Here is a 23,285-nt window from a genome sequence, read left to right on the forward strand (position 1 = left end):
ATTACTTCAAAATGGAGGAAGGACCTAAAGCAATGAAACTCTTAGAAGAGGCACACCTGGGTGGCTCAGTCGGTTAAGCGTCTGACTTCAGTTCAAGAAATGATCTCATGGTTCTTGAGTTCAAGCCCCACGTCAGGATCTGTGCTGACAGCTCAGAGCCTGGAGCCTGCTTCGGATTCTGTGTCACCCTCTCTCTCTGCCTTTCCCCTGCTTGCACTCTGTCTCTCTCCCTCAAAAATAAGTAAACATTAAAAAAAACTCTTAGAAGAAAACACAGGACAAGAGCGTCTCAACATTGCATTTGGCAATGATTTCTTGAACACAACACTAAAGGGACAGGTAACAAAAGAAAAAATAGACAATTTGGACTCTATTAACATTGGACTCTACAAAAACTTAAACATTTTATGTTTCAAAAGACATTGTCTACAGAGTAAAAAGGAAACCCACAGAACGGAAGAAAATATTTGCAAATCACATATCTGATAAGCAGTTTATACCTGGACTAAACAGAGAACTTCTAAAACTCAGCAACAACAACAACAACAACAACAAACAACCCAATTCAAAAATGGGCAAAGAGTTTGAGTGGGCATTATTCCACAGAAGATATACAAATGGCCAACAAGCACATGAAAAGGCGTTCCACGTTACAAATTGTTAGGGAAACGTTAAGTCAAACCTACAATGAGATACTGCCATATACGCATTAGGATGGCTACTGTGAAAAAACAAACGAACAACAAAACACAGAAAACAAGTGTTGGTGAGGATGTGGACAAATTGGAACCCCCGTGCATGTTTGGGAGCATAAATGGTGCGGCGGTATGGAAAACAATATGGTGGTTCCTCAAATACTTAAAAATAGAATTAACCATATCATCTAGCAATCCCATTTCTGAGTATACACCCACAAGAATTGAGGGCAGGGTCTTGAAGAGGTATTTGTGCACCCATGTTCACAGCAGCATTCCTCACAGTAGTCAAAAGGTGGAAGCAACCTAAGTGCTCTGTTGGCCAGTGAATGGATGAGCCAAATGTGGGATGTATATACAATGGAATATTATTCAGCTTTAAGAAGAAAGAAAACTCTGCAACATGCTACCACATAGATGGGCCTTGACGACATTATGCTAAGTGAAATACGCCAGTCACCAAAAGACAAACGCTGTAGGATTCTACTTACATGAGGTACTTAGAAGAGTCAAAATCATAGAAACAGGAAATAGAAGGGTGGTTGGCAGGGGTTGGGGAGAGGGGAGAATGGGACTTGCTTAACAGGTAGAGAGTTTCAGTTTAACAAAATGGAAAGAGTTATGGGGATGAATGGTGGTGGTGCCTGTACAACAACAATTTGAATGTGCTTAATACCATTAAAAATGGTTAAGATGGTAAAATATATATTATGTGTATTTCATGATGATTTTTTTTAAAGCAAAAAAAAAAAAGGAGGCTTGGGATAGATGGCTGGGAGGGCTGGGGAAAAAGAGGGAGCTCGCAAGGTTCAGGGAGCGCTGACCAGTTGGGTGGGGAAATCACACGAACGTTCCATCAAATGGAGTGTTTAACAGAAGCTGGAAGAATGTAATTTCAGGACTGCTGAGGAAAAAACTTCCATAATGAGTGATGTCCAGAATAGGTAACAGTTCAAAGATTCAAATTCTAGAGGTAACTGATACGGGCCAGAGCTTGCTGCTAAAGAGTGGGTAGACAAAGCCATACTGACACCATATGCAAGTATCTACAATTCGGCCAGAATCACTCAACCAGATGTTCCTGAATCCCCTCTTTGGGGATGGTCATGAGTATATGCAGCTGCATTATTCCCTGTGTCCATCTGCCCTGGGGGTCCTAGGTGAACATATTTTCTTCCCAAGTTCCCTTAGGCAAGGTTCTGGTAGTGGTAGTTTGGCGGGCAGGGGGCGGGGTACTGCCCCACCAATAACCAGGGCTCTCCTCTGCAAGTCCCCTGTCTCTCAGGGCCCCGGTGGGTATGGTCCTCTGCTCCTTTTCTCTCCTGCTGGGTGTTGGCCCATGATCTGCTTAAATCAATAGCTCATCTTCTCAAACACACCCCTACACTGTACATTCCACACGTCATCTCTCAACAGTTTTGGACATGGCAATGAGAGCATCTTAGATATTTGATATTACAAATATCCTGGGGAAGTCTTACATGGAGAGTCCATGGATGGTCATCATTCCTCAGAAGAGCCTGGGCAATAGTCTGTCTTTCTGTTGTGTAAGGGGTCACTAAATGTTTTAATGATGAATGTATAGCATCTTAGAGCTATCTCTTGTCCTGAAAATACAGGATCCCTCAAGAAAGCTATTCACTACTCTTCACTGTCGTTGGAGTTTGCAGTTTCTGTTGTTATTCTCATGTTGCAAGCCCCCAGGCTAAGGAGCTAACCTTGCAGGGACTAAGGAGGGAACAGAGGGATCTGAGTTTTTCATCATTGAGTACGAACACTCAGTCACCGATGGTGAGAATGCAAATTGGTACAACCACTGTGGAAAGCAGTATGGAGGTTCCTCAGTAAATTAAAAATAAGATTACCCTGTGAACCAGTACTCTCACCACTGGGTATTTACCCAGAGAAAACGAAAACACTAACTGGAAAAGCTACACACATGCCTATGCTCATTGCAGCGTTATTTACAACAGCAAATACAGGGAAACAATCCAAGCATTCACCCATGATGAGTTACTAAGAACAGGTGATAGAGATATATAGATATAGATATAATGGAATATCACTCAGCCATAAAAAAGAATGAGATTCTGCCATTTGCAACAACATGGATGGACCTAGAGAGTATTATGCTGGTGATACAAATCAGACAGAGAAAGACATATACTTTATGATTTCACTTACCTGTAGAATCTAAAAACAAAACAAATCGACAAACAACAGACTCTTAAATACAGAGAACAAACTGGCGGTTGCCAGAGGGGAAGTAGATGGGGGAAGTGGTGCTGAAACAGACAAAAGGGATTAAGAGGTACAAACTTCTAGTTACAAACTAAAGAAATCAGGGAAATGAGGGGTACCTGGATGGCTCAGTCAGTTAAGTGTCTGGCTCTTGATTTGGGGTCGGGTCTTAATTATGAGAACCATAATCTAATGGTTCTTGAGATTGAGCCCCATGTTGGGCTCTGTGCAGAGCCTCTGGGATTTTTCTCTCTGCTCCTTCCCCGCCCCCGTGTGCGTGCGCTAAAAATAAATAAATAGTGTGGAGGTTCCTCAAAAAATTAAAAAAAGACCTACCCTATGACCCAGCAGTAGCACTGCTAGGAATTTACCCAAGGGATACAGGAGTACTGATGCATAGGGGCACTTGTACCCCAATGTTTACAGCAGCACTCTCAACAATAGCCAAATGATGGAAAGAGCCTAAATGTCCATCAACTGACGAATGGATAAAGAAATTGTGGTTTATATACACAATGGAATACTACTTGGCAATGAGAAAGAATGAAATCTGGCCTTTTGTAGCAATGTGGATGGAACCGGAGAGTGTGATGCTAAGTGAAATAAGTCATACAGAGAAGGACAGATTCCATATGTTTTCACTCCTATGTGGAACCTGAGAAACTTAACAGAAGACCATGGGGGAGGGGAAGAAAAAAATGGTTAGAGAGGGAGGGAGCCAAAACATAAGAGACTCCTAAAAACTGAGAACAAACTGAGGGTTGATGGGGGGTGGGAGGGAGGGGTGGGTGGGTGATGGGTATGGAGGAGGGCACCTGTTGGGATGAGCACTGGGTGTTGTATGGAAACCAATTTGACAATAAATTTCATAATGAAAAAAATATATAAAAATAAATAAACAAACTTAAAAAAATAATACTATGTACATTTCCAAGGACATGTACTCCATTCGGGAAGAGGGGGAAATGTACGTGGGGACGGAGCCGGGTGGATAAAGGAGAAAAACGACACAAAACGAGAAAAGGCTTTGCGTGGACGTGAATTTGATTAACCAACTCTATGTACCTGAGATTCCCACCCTGACCCCAAATAAAGCCTTTCCCTTTGCTTACATCCAGCCCTACGCACTTAGGGTTTAGGACACTTACATTCGGAGTATCTTACACATGGTGGGTGTGGCGACGTAGTTACCTTCAACATGCGCACTCCTCTTAGACCTTAACAATCCACTCCCCATCCTCCTTTGCGGGCGGGTGGATTTTTATGACAAATTTCTGGTTAGTGTTGTATGGGACTTCTGGCAAGGCTAGTGAGAAGGGAGGAGGCACGTGGCATTTTATCCTCCTCCCCTACTGTTGGCCTGGAATATTGCCATGGTGGTTGGTTCCTTGGTACCCATCTGGAACCAGGAAACAACTTTAAGGATGTAAACCACATACCTTGAAAGATAGGAGCTGATGCGCTGATGATCCACGAAGCTGCTATATGAGATCTTGATGACTCAGACCTCGTCTTCTCTTATGTGAGAGAGGAACACACTTCTATCGTGTTTAAAACGTTGTCATTTGGGATTTTTCCTATTATATGGAGCCAGGGAGTCTCCTAACTGATAAGGTGGGTTCTGAATAGATGTCGATTTGGAGATAATTTCACTTACCTTAATCTGTCATTTCTTAGAAGAAAGGTTTCCTGGAAATACTTTCAAAATGCCCCCTGCTTTTTCATCTGTTTGGCGAGTAGTTGTACCTTTGATGAGATTTGTTTTAATTTTTAGGATCCTTTTCAATTATGGAAGAGTCACATCAAATAAAGTATAAAATGATCTGGATCCGACTTTGAGGCAAAGCAGGGCTTTGGTAGCAAGCCCAGATGGCACAGCTTCAGATTTCAGCACAGAGTCAGAGATACCTTGTTAAACACACTTCAGTTGGACGTGTACGTAGAATGAATGGACGTGATCTCAGGGTCAGGCGCCTTTGCTGATGGATAGCTGCCAACTGGTTTCATAGCGTAGGCGGGGCTCTAAGTACTTACATTAATTCGATTACCAAGCACAGTAACCTCATGAGCAGACAGTCTATAAGGACCAGACGTAATCTGGCAGACTGAAAAACTCCTGATCGAAGGGGGCCTGACATTGCTAACTGGTGATTTTCTTCCTCTTAGTGTTGTGTCTTTTGATTCCTTTGAGTTTGTCCAGACCTCTTCCTGGCTTAAGGAAACAGGTTGGGTAACCTTAGAGAAATGTATTTAATTAGTCTTAGTGATGGCGGGAGTTCTTGTTAAGCCAGGAAGTATCTGGAATTAGAAAGCTTGAAATTACTCACTGGACCATTGTCCTCAGAGTCAGCCTCATCAGTGCTCTTTGCTGCAAAGAAAGCTCTTCCTTTCTGGACTTGCAATTTGAGATCTCTTTTGGCTTAGCAATTCATATTCCCCCGGATGTGATTTTATTTAAAAAATAATTTGCATATGCCTCATTGTTGCAAAAGAAATACATGCTCAAAAATGCCTGGAACTACACTAAACCTCAGGCAAGGAAAAACAAAACAAAAAACAAAGCTAAAACACTGACATTCCCATCTACCTAAAGGTAACCATTTTTAATCCCTTGGCGTGTATCTTCTCATACCCTTCTTCTATACTGTGTGGTGTGTTTGTGCGTGAATTTTAGCTACGGGGCACTGTAATAACTTTTAATAAGTATAAAGCCAGTAATGAATGAGATAGAAAACAAAACCCAGTAGGTTTGATTGGTATGGCCAAAGGCTTATTCTTGAAAGCACTGGCAAAGTAGATCCTTGTTGGTCTCATCCAGGGAAAAAAGAGAAACACACAGAAGTGAACAGCATTTGAGATAAGGACAGGGACGTAACTAGACAGATGGAGATTGCAAATGTAAGAGAACACGATGTTTGTAAACGTGTAAGGATGCTACCAGAAAGCTTCTGGGGAAATGCTTGGTGACTAGTGGAAGCAGTCTACTAACAACAAGGAATCCACTCCATTTAATTTGGGCACGTTTGTCCTCAGATCAAAGTCCCAGGTGTGGCCCTGGACAGGTGGGTGACGCACAGAGAAAGTGGTGACTACGGAATGGAGGCCAAGGGTCGGGGACAGTTCGGCCACATGGAGGGGGTTGTTCATGCACGATTAGATAGACCTGCATGTGCTCTTTAACGGTCGCGACGTATTACATTCAAACCGCATCTTCAACACCCTAAAAAGGTTCAAGTTCTTCACCAGCAAAGAAATGACAGACCAAACTCCTGAATCATTTGCAGCCATTTTTTATTCCAAACATGTATTTTTGTAAACCTGCATTCCCCTAACAGTGCAAGTGAATTAGAAGTGACTGCATAAACTTTAATACACTTTTAATGACTTTGGGAGGAGGAACACCCCTCCCACCAAAATTCCTCAACGTAAATGTACATGGATGCATCAGTCAAGTTCTGGAAGTGAAGTTAGCGTGGGTGTCTGCCATGCAATTAATCACTCTTAAAGCTTTTAAACTCACTCTGCCCGTCACACCGTGCACATTAGGAAAAACAACAACAACAACAACAACAAAGTCTGAAATCTAGACCATTGTGCTATAAAGCATTGCACCATGTGGGAAATTTGTTCATTATCCCAATGTGCTGAAAATCGGAAGACATTCTAGTAGGTTCATCCTGGCCCTGGTGGCATCTGTATCTTCCCTTCAGCCATTCTTTGTTTCAGAAAATATTATCCGCTGTGTGTACCACTGCTCCACATAGCAGAACGCCACATTGCTTAGACCCCTGTACGTCGGAGCACTTCTGAAATGACACTCACTTTCTGCCTTTTGTCTGCTAAAGGGCCATTTCCCCGACATAACAATCCTTTGCCGTGCCTCTACATTCCCGGAAGTCTGGGTCAGGTGCATGTGGGTTTCACCAGATGCACATTTCATATGTAACCTATGTGTAACTGCATTCCCCTGGCCATACCGTCGTTTCCAAGAATCAAAGTAGCGGAACAGCCTTTAAAAAAAAGGACTCTGCTAGGGTTTTAATAGGTAGCCCACAGCACATGTATCACTTGGGGGATCTACTATACTTCTGCATTGAAAACAGGTCCCAGATATTCCTGGGAGGCCTGCTGGTTTTCTGTTTGTTCTTAACTCCCTTGCCTTTGGCTCAAAGATGGTAGGCTATGCGTGACTGGGTGAAAGACGACTTTCTAGTGGATTTTCTACAACATTCACCAAACGTGAGAATACTCCTGGTGATGCTGATGCTGGTACCAGCTGACTGAGAGAGCAGATTCCTGACGTGTGCCTGTCAGTCAGCAGCAAGCCAGTGGACCCGCCCCCTTCTTCTAGTATCTCCTTATTCCTAAACCTTGTGGTCTTTTCTTGGGAACAGGTCTAGGACTCACTCCGGGGATGTCCCCAACTCATGAGTCCCATATCAACGGAGCATAAGTCAACCATTCTTGAAAAGCGGGCATTATTTTCAATTTTTACAAAGGTCCTTTTTCATATTTAAAAAGTGTCTCAATCTTCCCGTCAGTTAAAACCATACTGAATACATAACTAAAAGCCGAAGCAGATTGAACTAATGCTGTGTAAGAGGATATCTGATAGGACTCCACAGTGAACCCACAGAAGCAGGAGGGTTCGAAACTGGAATGCACTGTGGACTTTCAAAAGAATATTCTGGAGAAGTTGTACAGATGCCATTCACCCTGCCTGCTTCCCCTGAGAGCCTATTGAGAGGGCTCACGGTGGGCTGGGCTTCTTTATCACCGTGTCAAGCAGCTAACTTCCTGCTGTCGCCCCACTTGCTACTCCGCACCATCAGACGTGCAGAGGCACCGTCCTTCTCGAGACAGATTCCTGGAGTGGCTGCCTTATGAAGTCTCAGTGATCTCCTGAGCGTATGACTGCCCATGTGGGTCTGCCGTTCAGAATCGACCAGGGGCAAACAGATCCTGGCTCCGAAACCGTCCACAGGGACAGGAGGAGTCATCCTCTACGTGGCCACCAGTGCGTCTGGACCTCTCGTAAGGGAGCTGGTTACAGGCTGTAAATGCGTTTGTCCAAAGCCGCTGAGGGAGCTGACCCAGGCCTACCGCCTAACAATCTTCAGTGGCTTATTAAAGGACGGCATGATACTACGAGCAAAAGGCCACTGAGGGAAAGCCGCACATGGGGTCTCATAGAGGAGACTCTCCGTCCGCCTCTGGCGGGAGGGTTTGGCTCTCCGGGCAGAATGTGCTGTGGAGTTCTCTGGGGAAGCCCCAGCACTTAACGCAGCTCCTGATGCACAGCTTAAAGGTGTCCTTTAAGCGAGTGACCAAGACCCCCTCAAAACTGCCCTCACTACTTTTGATACAACTCACGGGGGAACTCTGACAACGGGTGTCTTTGACTGCATCTGCCCGGTAGCTACCTCTGCCTCCGTCCCTGTCAGAAGCAACATCCCCGCCTTCATTCTAAGATCAGCCTAGTTCATGCCATTGACCCTCTGGCCTTGTCATCTATTCCCAGATTCACCAGGAAGGGACACATGATACGTTCACTGTCTTTCTGCATCAGAGTCAACTGCATAATAAGAAACGAAAAGACGCTTCTGTTCCACGCCAGGTTCACAACTGTCCGGCATCCTCATGATTTTGCCTAAACTTTGCTATCTTTCCAGGTATTAGCCAAGCATGTGCGTGGAAAAGCCTGTCTCCTCTGGAGTTCTGCGTCTTTGCCACGATGTTCACAGACCCCCCAACATGTTAGCTTCCAGTAGACAAGGCCCTACAAGAGAGATCCCCCGTCTTGTTTCTTCTTTCGGTCGCACTTGCTAACATCTTTTATGCACCTGGGGCTCCAGCGGGCTGTAATAAGCCATTAAGGACTCTTTGTCAGACCCTGTTCTCAGCCGCGTGTTTTTTCTCTCATCAGAAGGTTTGTGGCGACCGCGGCCAGGGCTGCAGCCAGTTACTGAGTGTCCCCTGCAGTCCAGGCGCTGTGCTGGGCACACTACACGCATCATCTCATCGCCCTTCTAGAAAATCACATTGCACTCAAAACCAGGCGGCACAGCACGTCTGATGATAAACACCAACCGGCAAACAGGGAGACTGGAACCGAGGGCAGCAACTCAGCATTCAGGCGCCCAGTGGGCAGGGAAGCGCCAGCGCTGCGCCCGGGTCCCAGTGCATTCTTTTTCACATCATTTCTGGATGCCTCCCCGGGCTGGGGGTGCATTTGTAGCTCTCCTGCAGAGGACTGCCTCTGGGCTGTCGGAGCCGATCTGCCAGCCGGAGCTGAGAGTGGGATATTTAGCTCCCCTGCGCCCAAGAATCTGAAAGATCAGCTCCCTTGCCCCGGGTTGGGGCGACTCTGGGACATAACTTGCCCTCCAGAGCTCCCTGCAGGATCAGGCTGAAGCGACGCTCCTCCTCGGGATGTCCTCTGAAATGGCACCCTTGCCTGGCTCCCTCCCCTTCCCTGTCCTGCTTCCCTCACCCCCTTACTGCCGTCTCCTACGTCTCCTACGTCTCCTACGTCTCCTATGTCTCCTACGGGCAGAACACCGCCTTATTCGGTTACTTGCAAGCAAATCTTTGTCCTGGAGTCTGCTTTCGGGGAACCTCCCTTAAGACGCTGTTTTAAAAACTAAGGACAGGTTGGATGGTCATCTCTGGGAAGGAATCTGCCACGGCCATCAGCTGGGACAGCAAGAGTGGGAGGGGAAGCGGAGACCTCTGACCTCAACCACGAAAAGGCAACACATCACAGCATTCTGACACAAGTCTTTGCTTGGTGGGCACTGATTTAGTCCTCGTGGCGAGCGGACTCGGATGCATGACGTCCAGGATGAGATGCCTTGCTGAGGTTTGCCAGGTGACCCAATGGCCTTGCTCCAAGCTCTCGTCCATTAATCCAAGGGCAAGGAAGGTGTGATGTCCGTATAGGTGATGCCGAGCAGACTTGTGCTAGGGGCAGGTTTTTCCATCCAAAGTCCTGTTGGAAGCCTTCCGATGCAAGGTATGTATGAAAAACCGCTTAGAGTCCTTCAGCACATTATTTCAAACGACTCCAGGCAACCAAGATGCGAATTGTCTTAGGGGTCTGACCTCAACCAGTATACGTGTGGTGCCGCCCGCTTCGTGGCTCACACGAGGTCTCCTCAGATTATTTTATGCGCACGTCTCTTTTTAACAGCAAGTCCCAAAGTACGATCAGATTTGTATGAATGCACACGTACTTCCAAGATTTCAGCCCGGAGATCAGTGCTTGAGTGAATTATATAACTATTTAATAGAAATAATAAAACATCGATACAAATATAAAGACATAATCAGTATATAAAAGGCTTATATTTATAAAAATACTTTTAGGTAACAGTTTTCCCCTGAGGGTTGACCACGCATGTTGCATCCATAAATATCGTTCACCTCTGTAGCTTGCTTTCCCAAGTTCGGAGTTCACCTTTAAGAAGAAACAGGTGGGGCTCCAGTCATGTGACCTGGCCAGAGCGGCTGCCTCAGGGTGGCTCCTGGGCTTGACAAAAAACGAGGAAGAGAACAGCATCAGTGGGGCCTCCGAAAAATCTGGAGAAGATTCTTTCTTCCAAATATGGAAGATACAAAGATCAAGGACGACAGGCGGCCGATTGGGTCACGTGACTGGCGTGGCAGGTCACTGGTTTTTCTGGACCCAGTCCCAACTGTCTTCGTTCTCTTTCCGGTTTTTCTCGGCTTCAATAATTTCTTTGTACCTTCGGCGAAAGAAGCCCATCTAAAAGGCAGAGGGAGGAGAAGCCGGGTTAGAATGCTGGAGAATCAGCCCTTTCGGTCCCAAAGGCAGCCTGGGGGAGGAGGAGAAAAAGTCCTGTACTCACAGACCTGGGAAGGCTTGGAAAGCCCCTCAGATTAGACCGATTTAGGAAGAGTATTATTGTGGAGCCACTTTTCAAAATGCACGGACGTTCTGCAGGTTCTCTCATGACTGTTCCTTATAAAGTGATTTTGGTGAAGTGTTTTCTGAACGGTGTGCTGGCGAACACTAGTTACCGAGAGTTATTCAAAGGCATTTGGGAGTAAAATAGTGATTTGCGAATAAAATTCACAGTCAGATGAGTCTGGGAGATGCTGCCTTCTTTCTTCCTTAAAAAAAAATTTTTTTTTAATATATATTTTTGAGAGACAGAGCGAGACAGAGCACGAGCAGGAGAGGGGAAAAGAGAGAGGGGGGACACAGAATCCCAAGTGGGCTCCAGGCTCTGAGCGGGCAGCACAGAGCCTGACGTGGGGCTCGAACTCATGGATGGCGAGACCATCACCCGAGCCGCAGCTGGACGCTTAGCCGACTGAGCCATCCAGGCGCCCCTCTTCCTTTAAGACGTATGTAATGCACAGTAGGAAGTCAAGGATCTAATAACCCTTAGTAAAGGATCTAAGAAACTCAGGGACTCGACATTTCCTGAGCTCCTTTGGCTTTTGATAAACCTATTGTTATCCGGGGAGACATCAGCCATCGTGGGGGAATTGCTAAATACTGCTCTCACAGAACAGGCTTTGAAAAGCGTCCGTCAGTCTGCATTCTACCTTGCTGTTCGTCTAGATCTTTCTCTCAAACTTACAAAACATGCAGTACCTGCCCCACACCCAGCAGTGTGAACTCCCCGAAAACTGGCATCTCACCGGATCCGGATGGCAGTTTCCTTCAGCTCAGTTCTGGAGAGACCTTCCCCTCTGACGTCACATCCGGCAAGACGAGTTTCTGGGTTTTCTCGCACAGGCATCACAGACATTAAGCATGGGAGCTGACCTTCTCCCGTGCTCGGAGAGACCCGGCACGTCTTGTCCTTTGTCCCCAGCATTCGTGGCCGCTGTTTCTGACGTCAGACATCCCTGCCTCTGCCCTTAAACGTGGCCAGCTGGAGTGGGGTACTCCAACACCCCCTCTTCTTGGCTGTGACAACCCTCAGGTGCACGACCTACCAGAGTTCCCCGGTGGAACTTGCCCGAAGCGGTAACCAGCCTTACTTACCGCGTCTTGGTGGGCCGCCTTCTCTTTTGCTCTCTCGCGTTCCTGCTCTGATCAGGGTTTCCTGCCGTCACCTCGCAAATCAATGACCCGCCCTCAAATCCCCGTTTCAATCCCCTCGAATTCAAACGGCCTCACGCGTTCAGTCTGCTGCCGGTGAGCCTGCTGTCCTGCAGGCTTGTGGTTCCACACCGTCACGAGCTTGTGACTCCCGTGGCCACGTTCGAAAGCGCTCACGACCAGGAATTTCTGCAGTGTGCCGCCAGGAGCGAATCTGAAACCTGCACCGAGCGAGTCATCAGGCCAGCCCAGCTCTCACGGGCACGCCCACTTCTCTATCTGTCCATTCGTCCTCGTACTCCTTCCCTGTGAGCTGAGCGTCCTCAGTCATCCGACGGTCGGAAGTCCTTGCCCCAGAGAAGGGGCTGATTGGCCTCTCCGGGTTGCCAGGGGAATCCTGGGAGCGCACTCGGAGTGCAGTCAGTGAAGGGGCTGATGCAGGTTGAATGACGGGGAAGAAGCTTTCTTAAAACAACTGCCAAGCGTTTGCGGCTCTGAGTGTCAATCCGCACGGCCAGTGTTGTGGACACTGAGTTCCTAGTGTTTTCGGCCCTGGAAGTTTCTTCTCGGCATAAGACTACGTCTGCCAGGACCCCACTTTCTGGCACTCCCCGCCACCCCCCTGCCCACACACACTTTCCTCTCCTTAAGTCCCTATCACCTTCTCCCCTCTGCAAGGAATGTGGAATCAGGGCTTGGTCTGGATGTTCCGGAAAAAGGCCGTTGTCAAGGCCCTCAAAGCACGCCTGCAGAAGGTCAGGAGAGCAACCCAAGACTTACTGGAAATGTCTCAGGAGTTACTGCTTGAAATACCGTTAAGATAAAGATGTGGTTGACTGGGCAAATATGTCACGAGCACCTTCGGTGCTAAGGAGGACATAATCACGAGAGTAAGGCTGGATGTAAGATGGAAATAAGGTTCCTTAGCACAGAACTCTGCCTGCTGATGGTGCAATGCTTCACTAATCCCAGATTACTCACTTTCAATTCCAGATAAGTAGCTCATCTCTAGTCAGGCGGAATTTCAACGGCTCCCTCATTATCCTTCGCGTTTGTCTTAAGTCTGAGGACTCCTTGAAGGCAGGGTTTGTGCATTTTGTCCCCGGAGCTTAGCATATCACCTGTACTTGGCAGTAACTGCAGAAACACCCACAATCCTGCGTCCCCCGCGTCCAGGCCCCTTACCACGTGACTCTGTGGGAGTTCCCATCATGAGGAGGGGGCTGGCTCCCACCCCTTGACTCTGCACTGTGACTTGTTCTGAAAACCGGATGCAGTGGAGGCGAAGCCGTGTCGGTACCCCGCTTGGGCCTCAAGAGGCCTCTCGCACTTCCCAGAACCCTGCCCAGCCTCCACGAGTTTGGTCTAGATGCGAGTTGTGCTCAGTGAGGCCCCCGAAGACCGGCCAGCCCCCAACTGCCTGCAGGCGCAGACACGAGTCTACCCGAGACCAGAGAACCCCCCTGTTAAGCTCAGCCCGACCCACAGACTCGTGAGCTAGACAGACGTTTGCTGCTTTTAAGCCATTAAACTTCGGGATGGTTTGTCACACAGCATGAGTCAAGCGATACAGCACCCTGTGTTTTCTGTCTGACTTACTGGAAGTCTTCCTCGCAGGAAGAGAGGCAGGGGCAGCTGGTAGGGTTCTACACCGAAGGAGCAGTGCCCTGCCTTGTCCTGCTGAACAGACTTTTCTTGCTTGTCTCCAAGCGGCACAAAAGTCGGCTCACTTTCTCATAGCTGTGCTAGCACAAGGATTTAAAATAGAGTGTGCAAGCAATCTAGCAAGGATCTAGAGCAGCCAGATGCACGGTCACATGGAGCTCCCGTGTGCCCATGTTTAAGTGTCATACTTGTTACCAACGAGGTGACAGCACCATCATCTCCTGCGGGCATCCAGAAGCAAGCTCTTTTCTCTCAAGTGGAGTGGTGTCAGCTTTAGTCCTCAGAATCCCTCCCCGCCCCCGGGACGGCTGTCACGCCGCTCTCAGAAACAAAAGAGCCTTGCAAACTCTATGCCCCACTGCAACACCACGGGGTCTCAAGAGCTGTGTCCGACACAACCCGGGCGTGGCCTCTTAGACGGAAGGCTGGAGCTGGCCACTGGTGTTTGCCCTTCTTCGATGCAGCCCAAAGACCATTTCTTAAAACTCAGTCCACTCTCACGGCTAGGGAGTTGGGTACAGTGGTGCAGGCTGTGCACTGTATGAAGGGGGCAGTGCCCCTCACGCCGTGGATATCACGGACATGTCCATTTATTACAACTATTTTCCAGCAGATGGCAGTAGAGTGTCTTTCCCCCCTCAACAAAATCCGCCGGTTTCCTGAATTTTCTAAAGGATGGGAGTACAGTTTCTGGACGGAGGGGCTCTGTTTGCTAGTTTGCACAAAGGTGAGTGGTGGCTCTCTGTCGAACTAATACTGTTTCTTACACAACTAAGCTAACTCCGTTTCAGAAAAAGAGAATATCAGCTTTGGGCCGTTTAGAGCCTCGCTGTGGCTTTTGATACAGAACCCAAAGCCCGGGCTCTGAGTTTACCGAGCAGTGGTCCCCCAACACCTGTGTCACACCAGGTCTGCCCATTGCCATAGGGCCTTCTCGGGAGACGTGTACGGGAGAGACGCGACAGGGGGAGCCGCGAGTCCTGATGACTGCTCGTGCTCTAGCCACCTATCTCCTGGGCCACAGGTGAGGTCATTTCCTGGCTCTAAGACACCGATGGCATTCTCAGACCTCGGCGGGCTCCCAAAGCAACCCCGGGGCTGCAGCCTGGGGGGCACACAGCTGCATACACCCAGGGTTCACGCGAAGGCGGCCCAAGACACGGAGCCCTCGTCCGGTGGCGATCGTTTCCGAGGAGGTTTTGGAAATTTTGGGGAAACTGCATTTTCAAAGTTTATGCTACAGGATGGATACACACAAGGAGTTACAAAATTCTGAAAACGAAGATAAATTGAGACTTCAAAGACATTTCTCTGGCAGCAGGCCCTCCTTAGGCACCTCCTCTGGCTCTGGTTACTCTGGGGGAGGCGTCTGAGAAGTGCTGGGCAAACCTGGCTTGGCTGCCAGCTGAGCCCCCTGGGGGATGACTCACAATGAGTTGAAGCTGGACCCTCAGCAGCCCCACCGTCCACTCCCATCCAGTGGAGTCAATGTTGTCCTGCACTTTTTTTTCCCCGGCACCTTCCAAGGGCTTGCATTGCCACTAGGAGGGCAGAAGGCCGTGTTTAAAACAGTTCTGTCTGCAGCGGAGGAAACGTTCACGGAAACCCTCGAGGAGGACTCAAGCCAAGCCTTGCTCAGCCGCAGACAGAGGCGTCGGCTTGCTTTCTGGCTTTTGTCCGCACCGGCCCTGATTGATGGCAGCCCGCAGCCCCAAAGAGCATCGCCCCGAGCCCTCCTGACAGACTCTCACAATTCTCCGATATAACCTTCTATCAAAAACCTACCCGAAAACAACGAGGGAAACGGCAGATTTCCTCAGGATAGCCCTCATCAGGGAGGTGTTGTGGGAGGCTCGAGGCCTAGGAAGAGAGAAGAAGGCCTGACCGAGTTTTGGGGTCTGCACCAGCCTCTTCCTTCCCAGCCCGATTTGGGGTGAGTGAGGGACTGGACTGCACAACTCCACAGCATCTGTGCTCTTGTGAGATCCGCACCCCCTCCTCCCCCGGCCTGTGGGTTACCTCCCGGGAAGCCGTTCCAAGGACCTCGGACACACTCCTTCTTTGGACTAGCTCAGGGCCTCATGTTTACGGTCTCTCCGGTTACCCGACTATTTACACAGCACGTCTGTGTCTGGAGATGTCGGCAGGGCAACATCAGCCCAATATTTACTTCCAAGCATAAATAAGTCCCCACTGAGTGTCCCTGGCACATGGTTTTAATGGAGGCAGTGTGAAGGGTGTTGGTGGCTGTGTGTGTTCGCATACGTGCGCGTGTATCCGTGCGTTCCTTCTCCGGAGGCGAGGCAAGGATGGGCCTGGTTGGAGGGAAGGCGGTAAGGCCACCGACCCCCGGAGGGGCCGCCAAACCTTGCGCGTTCTCTGAGCCCCTTCACAGATTTCTTTTTCTCAGGGATTCTGCTTGAGGTCAGAAGTAACGCTCTCAAATAAAAACCATGAACCCAACGCCAGCTCGAAAGCGCCAGGCTCTCGGAGCGGGCCCAGCTGAGGGCGGGGAGCAGCCCGCCTGCCCGGTGCTTGGGAGAGGGGAGGGCCAGGGGTCCCGGCCATCGTGGGAAGGGGCTGGCCACAGGGCTGGCAGGGGAGTGGCACTTCCCTAGCTGCTGGTCATCTTGCCTGGCAAAAGGGGCAAAGAGGAGGGAGGGGACGGTTCCTTGAACACGGGAGAGGAGGAGGCAGAGGGTTTCTCCTCGACCGAGGGGCGGCCTGTGGGTTCTGGCCAACTGCCCAGGGGAGGGGGTGGGAGGGAGAGAGAAGCGGGGGGCCCTAGACGCGGCTTCTTCTCCTAAAGGAAGAGCTCCTGGCGGCCTCACTCGCTTGCCACCTGACTCAGAGGCTGGCTTAAGGAGCTGAAGGCACTTCTTAACGTGCCCGAGTCCCACACCAAGCGGTCTCCCTACCGTAACTCTGAGCAACCACGCTTTCTTCCGTAAACAGGCCTTTGTGAGTGTCTTGGAGAGGCACGAGGCCCGGGCAGGAGCTAAGGGAGAGGGGAGGGAACTCATCTGGATTTTTCTCCCTTAAAAAGAGTCTCACGTTTCAAAGTTTTCTTCCTGCATGGTGGTTTGGCAGGCTACCGTAATCCTGACACGCACAGTTTAAATTATGGCCCTCGGCGTCTGCTAACATCCCAGCTTTGGCAAAGCTGATGAGGATCCATTTCAGTATCTGAAGAAGGGGCTGGTTAGCTCAGGGCCCTCACTGTGGATTTGGTACTGGAGTCAGGGCCTGGGGCTGCCAAGCAGGAGAGCGCCTGAGGTGCTGTTGCGGGGGGGGGGGGGGGGACCTTCAGGAAGGCCCCGGGTCTGCCCAGAGGAGGAGGCCAGTGGTGGGGGTGGGGGGCGGAGGGGGGTCTGGAGCCCCGCTCTGGAACAGGCCATCTGCTGACCTGTAAGGAGTTTCTTTTAGATAAACACGTAGAGCAACAGTGGATGATGGGCACGTCAGCGGCCCCACAGGGACATGCGGGAGGGCCCAGGAGCTGGTGGCACAAGCTTGGCCCGGCCAAGTCCTGCTCGGGTGTGTGTACGTGGCTCAGCCACCATCTCTGGTCACTTAACCGCATTTCCCAGAGGTCTCCCAGACTGACTAAGGCCTCTTCTGTCTACCGCTGTCCTTTTGCCCAGAGTCTGTCGCCTGGTAGGGACCCAACACTGTCTGCTGAGTGAAGGGACTAGCCATCTTTCAAGTGTGAAGTGTGCTGACCCGCAGGCCCGTGTGGCACAATGAATACATCAGCACAGCCACCTGCTTTGTTCCGTCTCCCGGCCACGCTACGATTTGTGTTTACGTGGCACATTGTGGGGAACGGCCATTTTTGGCACATCGGCTCGAGGCAACGGCCAACGACCGCAGGGAGCCATGTCAGGAGCCACTTGAAAGGGAACTTTGAGAGATGTGGCTCCTCAAGGCAGAGGACTTGAATGACGCCTACCTGTCTTCAAAGGCCCCAGGGAGGCACCCCCTGGTTAGCAGTAGCGACTGGGGACCACTCAGTGGCTTTCCCCTTGACAGAAATGGAGGAGAATATATACAAACTGTGGCAATAAGCCCAAACCATTAAGACCTCCCATGGAAGTTACATATTAGGCTGGCTTTTAGTCCAACTAATCAACAGACTTCTAGGCACTGGACTGTCCATATGATATCAGATCTCAATTCACTGTATGTAAGGCATCATTCTGAGGTTATAGACATAGGAATCACAGTTGACAAGAGGTCTGTAGGTGAAGTTTTAGGAGTCAATAGATCATCACAATAATCCTACATTTCGTTTGCCATTTTCAACCTCCTAGAAAGTCATCATATTTAGTTAGCTGTTTAAGAAAGAAGATATTGGGGCACCTGGGTGGCTCAGTCAGTTGAGTGTCTGATTCTTGATTTCGGTTCAGGTCATGATCCCAGGGTTGTGGGATCAGAGCCCTGTGGGATCCTCGCTCAGCATGGAGCCTGCTTAAGACTCTCTCTCCGAAGAATGAAATCTTGCCATTTGCAGTGATGTGGATGGAACTGGAGGGTATTATGCTAAGGGAAATAAGTCAGGCAGAGAAAGATACCATATGTTTTCACTCATATGTGGATCTTGAGAAACTTAACAGAAGACCATGGGGGAGGGGAAGGCGGGGGAAGTTACAGAGAGGGAAGGAGGCAAACCATAAGAGACTTAAATACTGAGAACAAACTGAGGGTTGATGGGGGGTGGGGGGGAGGGGAAAGTGCATGATGGGCATTGAGGAGGGCACTTGTTGGGATGAGCACTGGGCATTGTATGGGAGCCAATCTGACAATAAATTATATTAAAAAAAGAAGATTCTCTGTCTCCCTCTGCCCCTCCCCCACTCATGCACATGCACACGCACGTGTTCTCTCTAAAAGGAAAAAAGAAAAACGATATTTTTCTTAAACTTCCTCTGTCAACCTCCTTCCTGCATTGTAGCTTTGCCTGAAGAGATTACCCACTCTGAATGCCGAGTGCATTCATGAATGTTGCACCAAGATTTACTTTTACTCCCTTTTCCCCAAAGGAGCTCAATCATGATTTTCCCCCTGACACCATGGAAGAGAGGCGAGGTCTCATCTACTTGAAAACAATCGTGACTTTTGAAGAAACCATTGAACGTTTGCCCCTAGTTCTGAACATCATGAACGTGCAGATGAAAGGCGGCCCCCCCTCCCATGAAGATGTGGCGTCTATTTCCCCTCCCTTGAATCTGGGCTGCCAGGTGACTGCTTTGGCCAACCGAGTATGGTGGAATGATACTACGCCAGTTCTGGGCCAGCCTTTAAGAGAACGAGCAGCTTCCACCACGCTCTCTTGGGGCCTCAGCCACCACGTAAGAAGTCAGACCCCACCCTGGGGAGGCTCTAAGTCTACATGGAGAGAAAGAGGGGCTCAGCCGAGTCCGGCCCCCCCAGCCATCCTCACCAAGGTGCCAGGAATGTGACTAAGCTGTCTTAGACTCCTCAGACCAGCCTGGCCGCCAGGGAAATGCCACTGAGTGACCCCACTCAATGTCACAGGGAGCAGAAGAATCACCCAGGCAAACCCTTCCTGGATTCCCGCCCCACACATTTATAAGATACAATGCGCCTCAATTTGGGGGCAGTGTGTTACACAGCAGCGGCTAAAAGGTACGATATAAAAGCCCACAGCTTGAGCAACGGCACCTCAGGAGACCATGAAACCCTAAAGGGGCGAATGCCTGTCTAACTTCCTTCTTTTATGAGAGTCACCCCAACCCCCACCCCGCCTCCCAAAGTGCCGTCTTGAATCTTTCTCCTTCCCGAGTCTTAGCTGTTGGGATCAGTGGGGCACATGGGACCCAAGCTGAGCCAAATTCCCTCCCTGCCAGCTCCCTGCCTCCAGCCACAGAGGTGGACATTCTCTCCCCTGGACTTGCAGAGCTGGGCGTCAGAGGTGGCCGATCAGTCTGTGTCTGGGGCTAGAAGTCACTGAGATGTACCCCTCAGGAGCAGCGGGGGGCACCCGTTTTTTCCCGTGTGCAGAGAAGTGTGGAGAGGCAGGTCAGCTCGGGGAGAACAGGATGCAGGAGTGTAGAGGGGCAGCGGTGAGGGGCTGCGGGGGACAAAGGGAGGGAGAGAGGGGGTTATCTGGCTTGGTTTCTGGACACTTTCTGGGTCTGGATGCACACATCTCCTTTGGGGCCTATGTGTACTCTTGCATCCTTACAATTCTTGCTGAAGTGGCTGTGAATGGATTTCTGGGCTTTTTTTTTTTTTTTTTTGGCAACTGACAAGAAGGGCCTTGGTGATGCCTGAGGTAGGAAACGGAAGGGAAAGCGGGGCCGGGCCGGTGAGGTGACAGCAATGTCCTTCTGTAGACCTTCCGCCTGCTGGGTGAGGGGGCCTGGGAGTGATTCACACCCAGTCTAGTCTCCTGTAGGCCCCGCACACTCAGAATGCCTCACCCCGAGCTGCCTCTCTTCCGGAATGAATTCAAATCGCACCTTCCTTACTCTCACCAAGGGAAACCGTCCACTGTCTAGTGAAAACAGTGAGGGACTGTCTTCCTTCCTGACCTCCCCAGTCCAACCGGCCACCAAATCCCGCTCTAATTGGCTCTCCTCTCCTCTCCTCCATCCGTGGCCACTGCCCTAGCCCCCGTACTGTCCCCAGATCTCTCTCCCGAGACAGCTCTGGCCATGCCACTGCTCTGTCCACAGACCCACCCCTCCCCCCTTTCCCCTTTCCCCTGGGTGGTGGGCGCTTTCAGAGAGTCGGGGTCGGCCATCTTACTGCGGGCCACTGCTTGCCCGTGACATACCTCGCACGCGGCTCCCACTCTCACCTCCTCTTCCTTCTTAGGGAATATCCACCCGCCCTTCCCTGCCTGGAGAACTCAAACCACATCCAAGGTCAGGCTTGGATGACACCTCCTTTGCGAAATGTCCTCTGACTTCTCTCGGGTGCTTCCGTGCGTTCAGCTCGGTGCTAAGCATTTTGCCTGCATCCTCCCTATACCTCAAGTTAGAGGTTGCGGTCTCCGTTTTACTGAGGGAATGGGGGGTCACAGAGGGTGACCGTCCCCAGCCACACAGCTGACAAACGTGAGAGCCAGGTTTCAACGGTACCTTCTTCTCAGTTTCCAGAGAAGTTTGCACACGCTTATCACCCCCTATTCCATTTATAGGTCTGTGCGCTAGATGGCGAAGCATTCAGGGGCAGGGAGGAGTCCCAGTTATCGTCGTATCCAGGTGCCTACCCAGCGTTTGGTTCAAAGCAAACGTTCAATAAATTGAGCTGAAATGAAATATTGCTCTTGGAGGATGAGCAAAGTGGCTTTCCGCTTCGGTGTCATCTAACTGCTTCCTTAAAGGTGTTGTTAGACCCTGTGCTTCCCCCTCGTTAGTGATGGCAAGACCTCGTCTGGGGTAACGCCACTGCTTGACTGCCACCACTCTGCCCCCTCGCCCGGTCCGTGGTAGAGGGTGGGGTCCGCCTCCTCAGGTCCTGGCCCTTTGGATCACACAGCAGCTGGGTGACATCAGGGTCCTGACTGCCCACGGCAGCTATCTCCTGCTGCCTCATTCTTTACATAAACACAGCAGAAGCAAAGCTAGGCAGATGGCAGGTGGAAGAAGGCACGAGTGTGTACACAGAGTTGGGACACAGCCCTGAATGGCAGGGCCAAGGGGGGTGGCCAGAAGGAGGGCATTCCCTCATGAGCAGGTATGGGGCATGGCCACCACACTTCCCACTCTCTGTCCCTGTCTGGTCTCACGTACCCAGCCTTGGAGGACTTCCTGCCATCTGAGGAGCCCAAAGGCAGAAGGAAGGAGTACACACACACACACACACACACACACACACACACACACCCCAACCAAAGCTCTTACTATCTTTTCAGATCAAACACCGAGCTGGCTTTGTTCTCTGCCTGCAGACCTGAGGCTGTCCCGGCCGGAAGGAGTCGGAGGACACAAGGGGGCGTTGAGAACCTATCTGGCCACGCAGATTAAACAAACGACAAGTTGGCAGATTATTTTTTGTTTCTTTTTGAACAGGTAATATCCACTCCTGGCAAATATATAGGGAAATGGACACTTTTGATATAGTGCTTGTGGGAGGGGGAATGGGTATAACCTTTCTAGAGGTGATTTGCAGGATGTAATAAAAGGCTTAAAATATGCATTTCCTCTGACTCAGTAATTCCATTTCTAGGGTTTCATCTTAAGTACATAATGAAGGATTTGTGCAAATATTTGGCTCTAAGGATATTCACTGTGGCACCGTTTAAAGGGGGTGTGAATCCAGGAGCCACCTGGCTCCCAGCATGGGGGGACAGGATGGGTGCGTGCAGACATGGGGCCGCCTGGAGGTGGGTTTTTAACAACATGGAAAGATGTTTGCAGTATTGTGTTCGGGGTGGGGCAGGGGAGGCTGAAAAGAGTACACGGAATGTCTGAGAAGCACGGGAACATAAGAGAAACTTCTCTTCAAGGAATGTGTTCCATGTAGTTTTCTTTAAACCTCCAGAACTTTTTCAGGTGACGTAGCCCTCCACTTACAGCAATCAGCCCAATTGTCAGTCTGAAGAATGTGTAGTGAAAACACGGTGTTTCCTGTGTCTCGACTTCTTGGATACAAGGATGTGTACTATGCTTTTATGTCAGATGAATAATTAGACCCACTGCTTTAACGTTAGAGGCATTGTACCTCTAAACATGTTGTGTGTATTACTGGGAAGTTCAACATCCTTCTCAAAAATAAATAGGTGCTATGAGAATGCTTGGTCTACATCTCTACAGAGAAGAAGGTCAAGAAGAGACAATACTGTTCATCGTGGTTATTCTGAGATGCGGACTCCTGAGTGTTTTTGTACTTTTTTTCTTTTAGAGACTTAACATTTTTTTAAGTCTTTATTTATTTATTTGTTAGTTTATTTAGAGAGACAGAGACAGAGACAGAGACAGAGCAAGCAGAGGAGGGGCAAAGAGAGAGGCAGAGAGAGAGAATCCCAAGCAGGCTCCACGCTGCCAGCATGGAACCTGATGTGGGGCTCGAACCCACGAACTGTGAGATCACGACCTGAGCTGAAATCAGGAGTTGGACACTTAACCGATGGAGCCACCCAGACGCCCCTATACCTTTTTTTTTTTAATGTTTATTTATTCCTGCCAGAGAGAGAGAGAGAGAGACAGAGCACGAGTGGGGGAGGAGCAGAGAGAGAGGGAGACAGAATCCGAAGCAGGCTCCAGGCTCTAAGCTGCCAGCACAGAGCCAATGCGGAGCTCGAACCCACAAGCCGGGAGATCATGACCTGAGCCAAAGTCAGACACTCAACCGACTGAGCCACCCAGGCGCCCCATATATCTTTTTTTTTTCTTATTGACAGGTTACAATGTCTGATCAATGAATACAAATTATTTTGTGACCCCCAAGAAAGTAATGATTTGAATTTAAAGCATCCGTCCATAATGATATAAGAGGCTGCTTCCCACCTGCATCTGAAACCCGGAACACTAGCAAAGCAGGGCTTTGGTGGCAACAAGTCCCAGCTCTGCCCCCTGGTGCTATTCTAGGACCTGGAGACGTAAGGACCAACCGGGGATCCACTTACCTGGGAC

At 49.7% G+C, this 23,285-nt stretch overlaps 1 protein-coding gene across 2 annotated transcripts in view; it reads right to left on the minus strand.

The window, feature by feature from the left end:
- The window catches only part of ITGA9 (integrin subunit alpha 9), a 355,609-nt gene that overhangs the window by 8,577 nt on the left and 323,747 nt on the right, over positions 1-23,285 (minus strand). Inside the window, exons 28-29 of one of the 2 annotated variants that reach the window (XM_053221699.1) lie at positions 9,469-10,704; positions 6,211-9,432 (exon numbers count right to left, since the gene is read on the minus strand). The exons of the other annotated variant lie outside the window; for it this stretch is intronic. Of the exons in view, the coding sequence (XP_053077674.1) occupies positions 10,606-10,704 (99 nt within the window). The 3' untranslated portion in view covers positions 6,211-9,432; positions 9,469-10,605. Of the gene's footprint in view, positions 1-6,210; positions 9,433-9,468; positions 10,705-23,285 lie in introns of those variants that run through there. 2 annotated transcript variants of the gene reach the window in all.

The sequence above is a fragment of the Acinonyx jubatus genome, chromosome C2 (assembly GCF_027475565.1).
Source record: "Acinonyx jubatus isolate Ajub_Pintada_27869175 chromosome C2, VMU_Ajub_asm_v1.0, whole genome shotgun sequence".
NCBI classification, from domain to species: Eukaryota; Metazoa; Chordata; class Mammalia; order Carnivora; family Felidae; genus Acinonyx; species Acinonyx jubatus.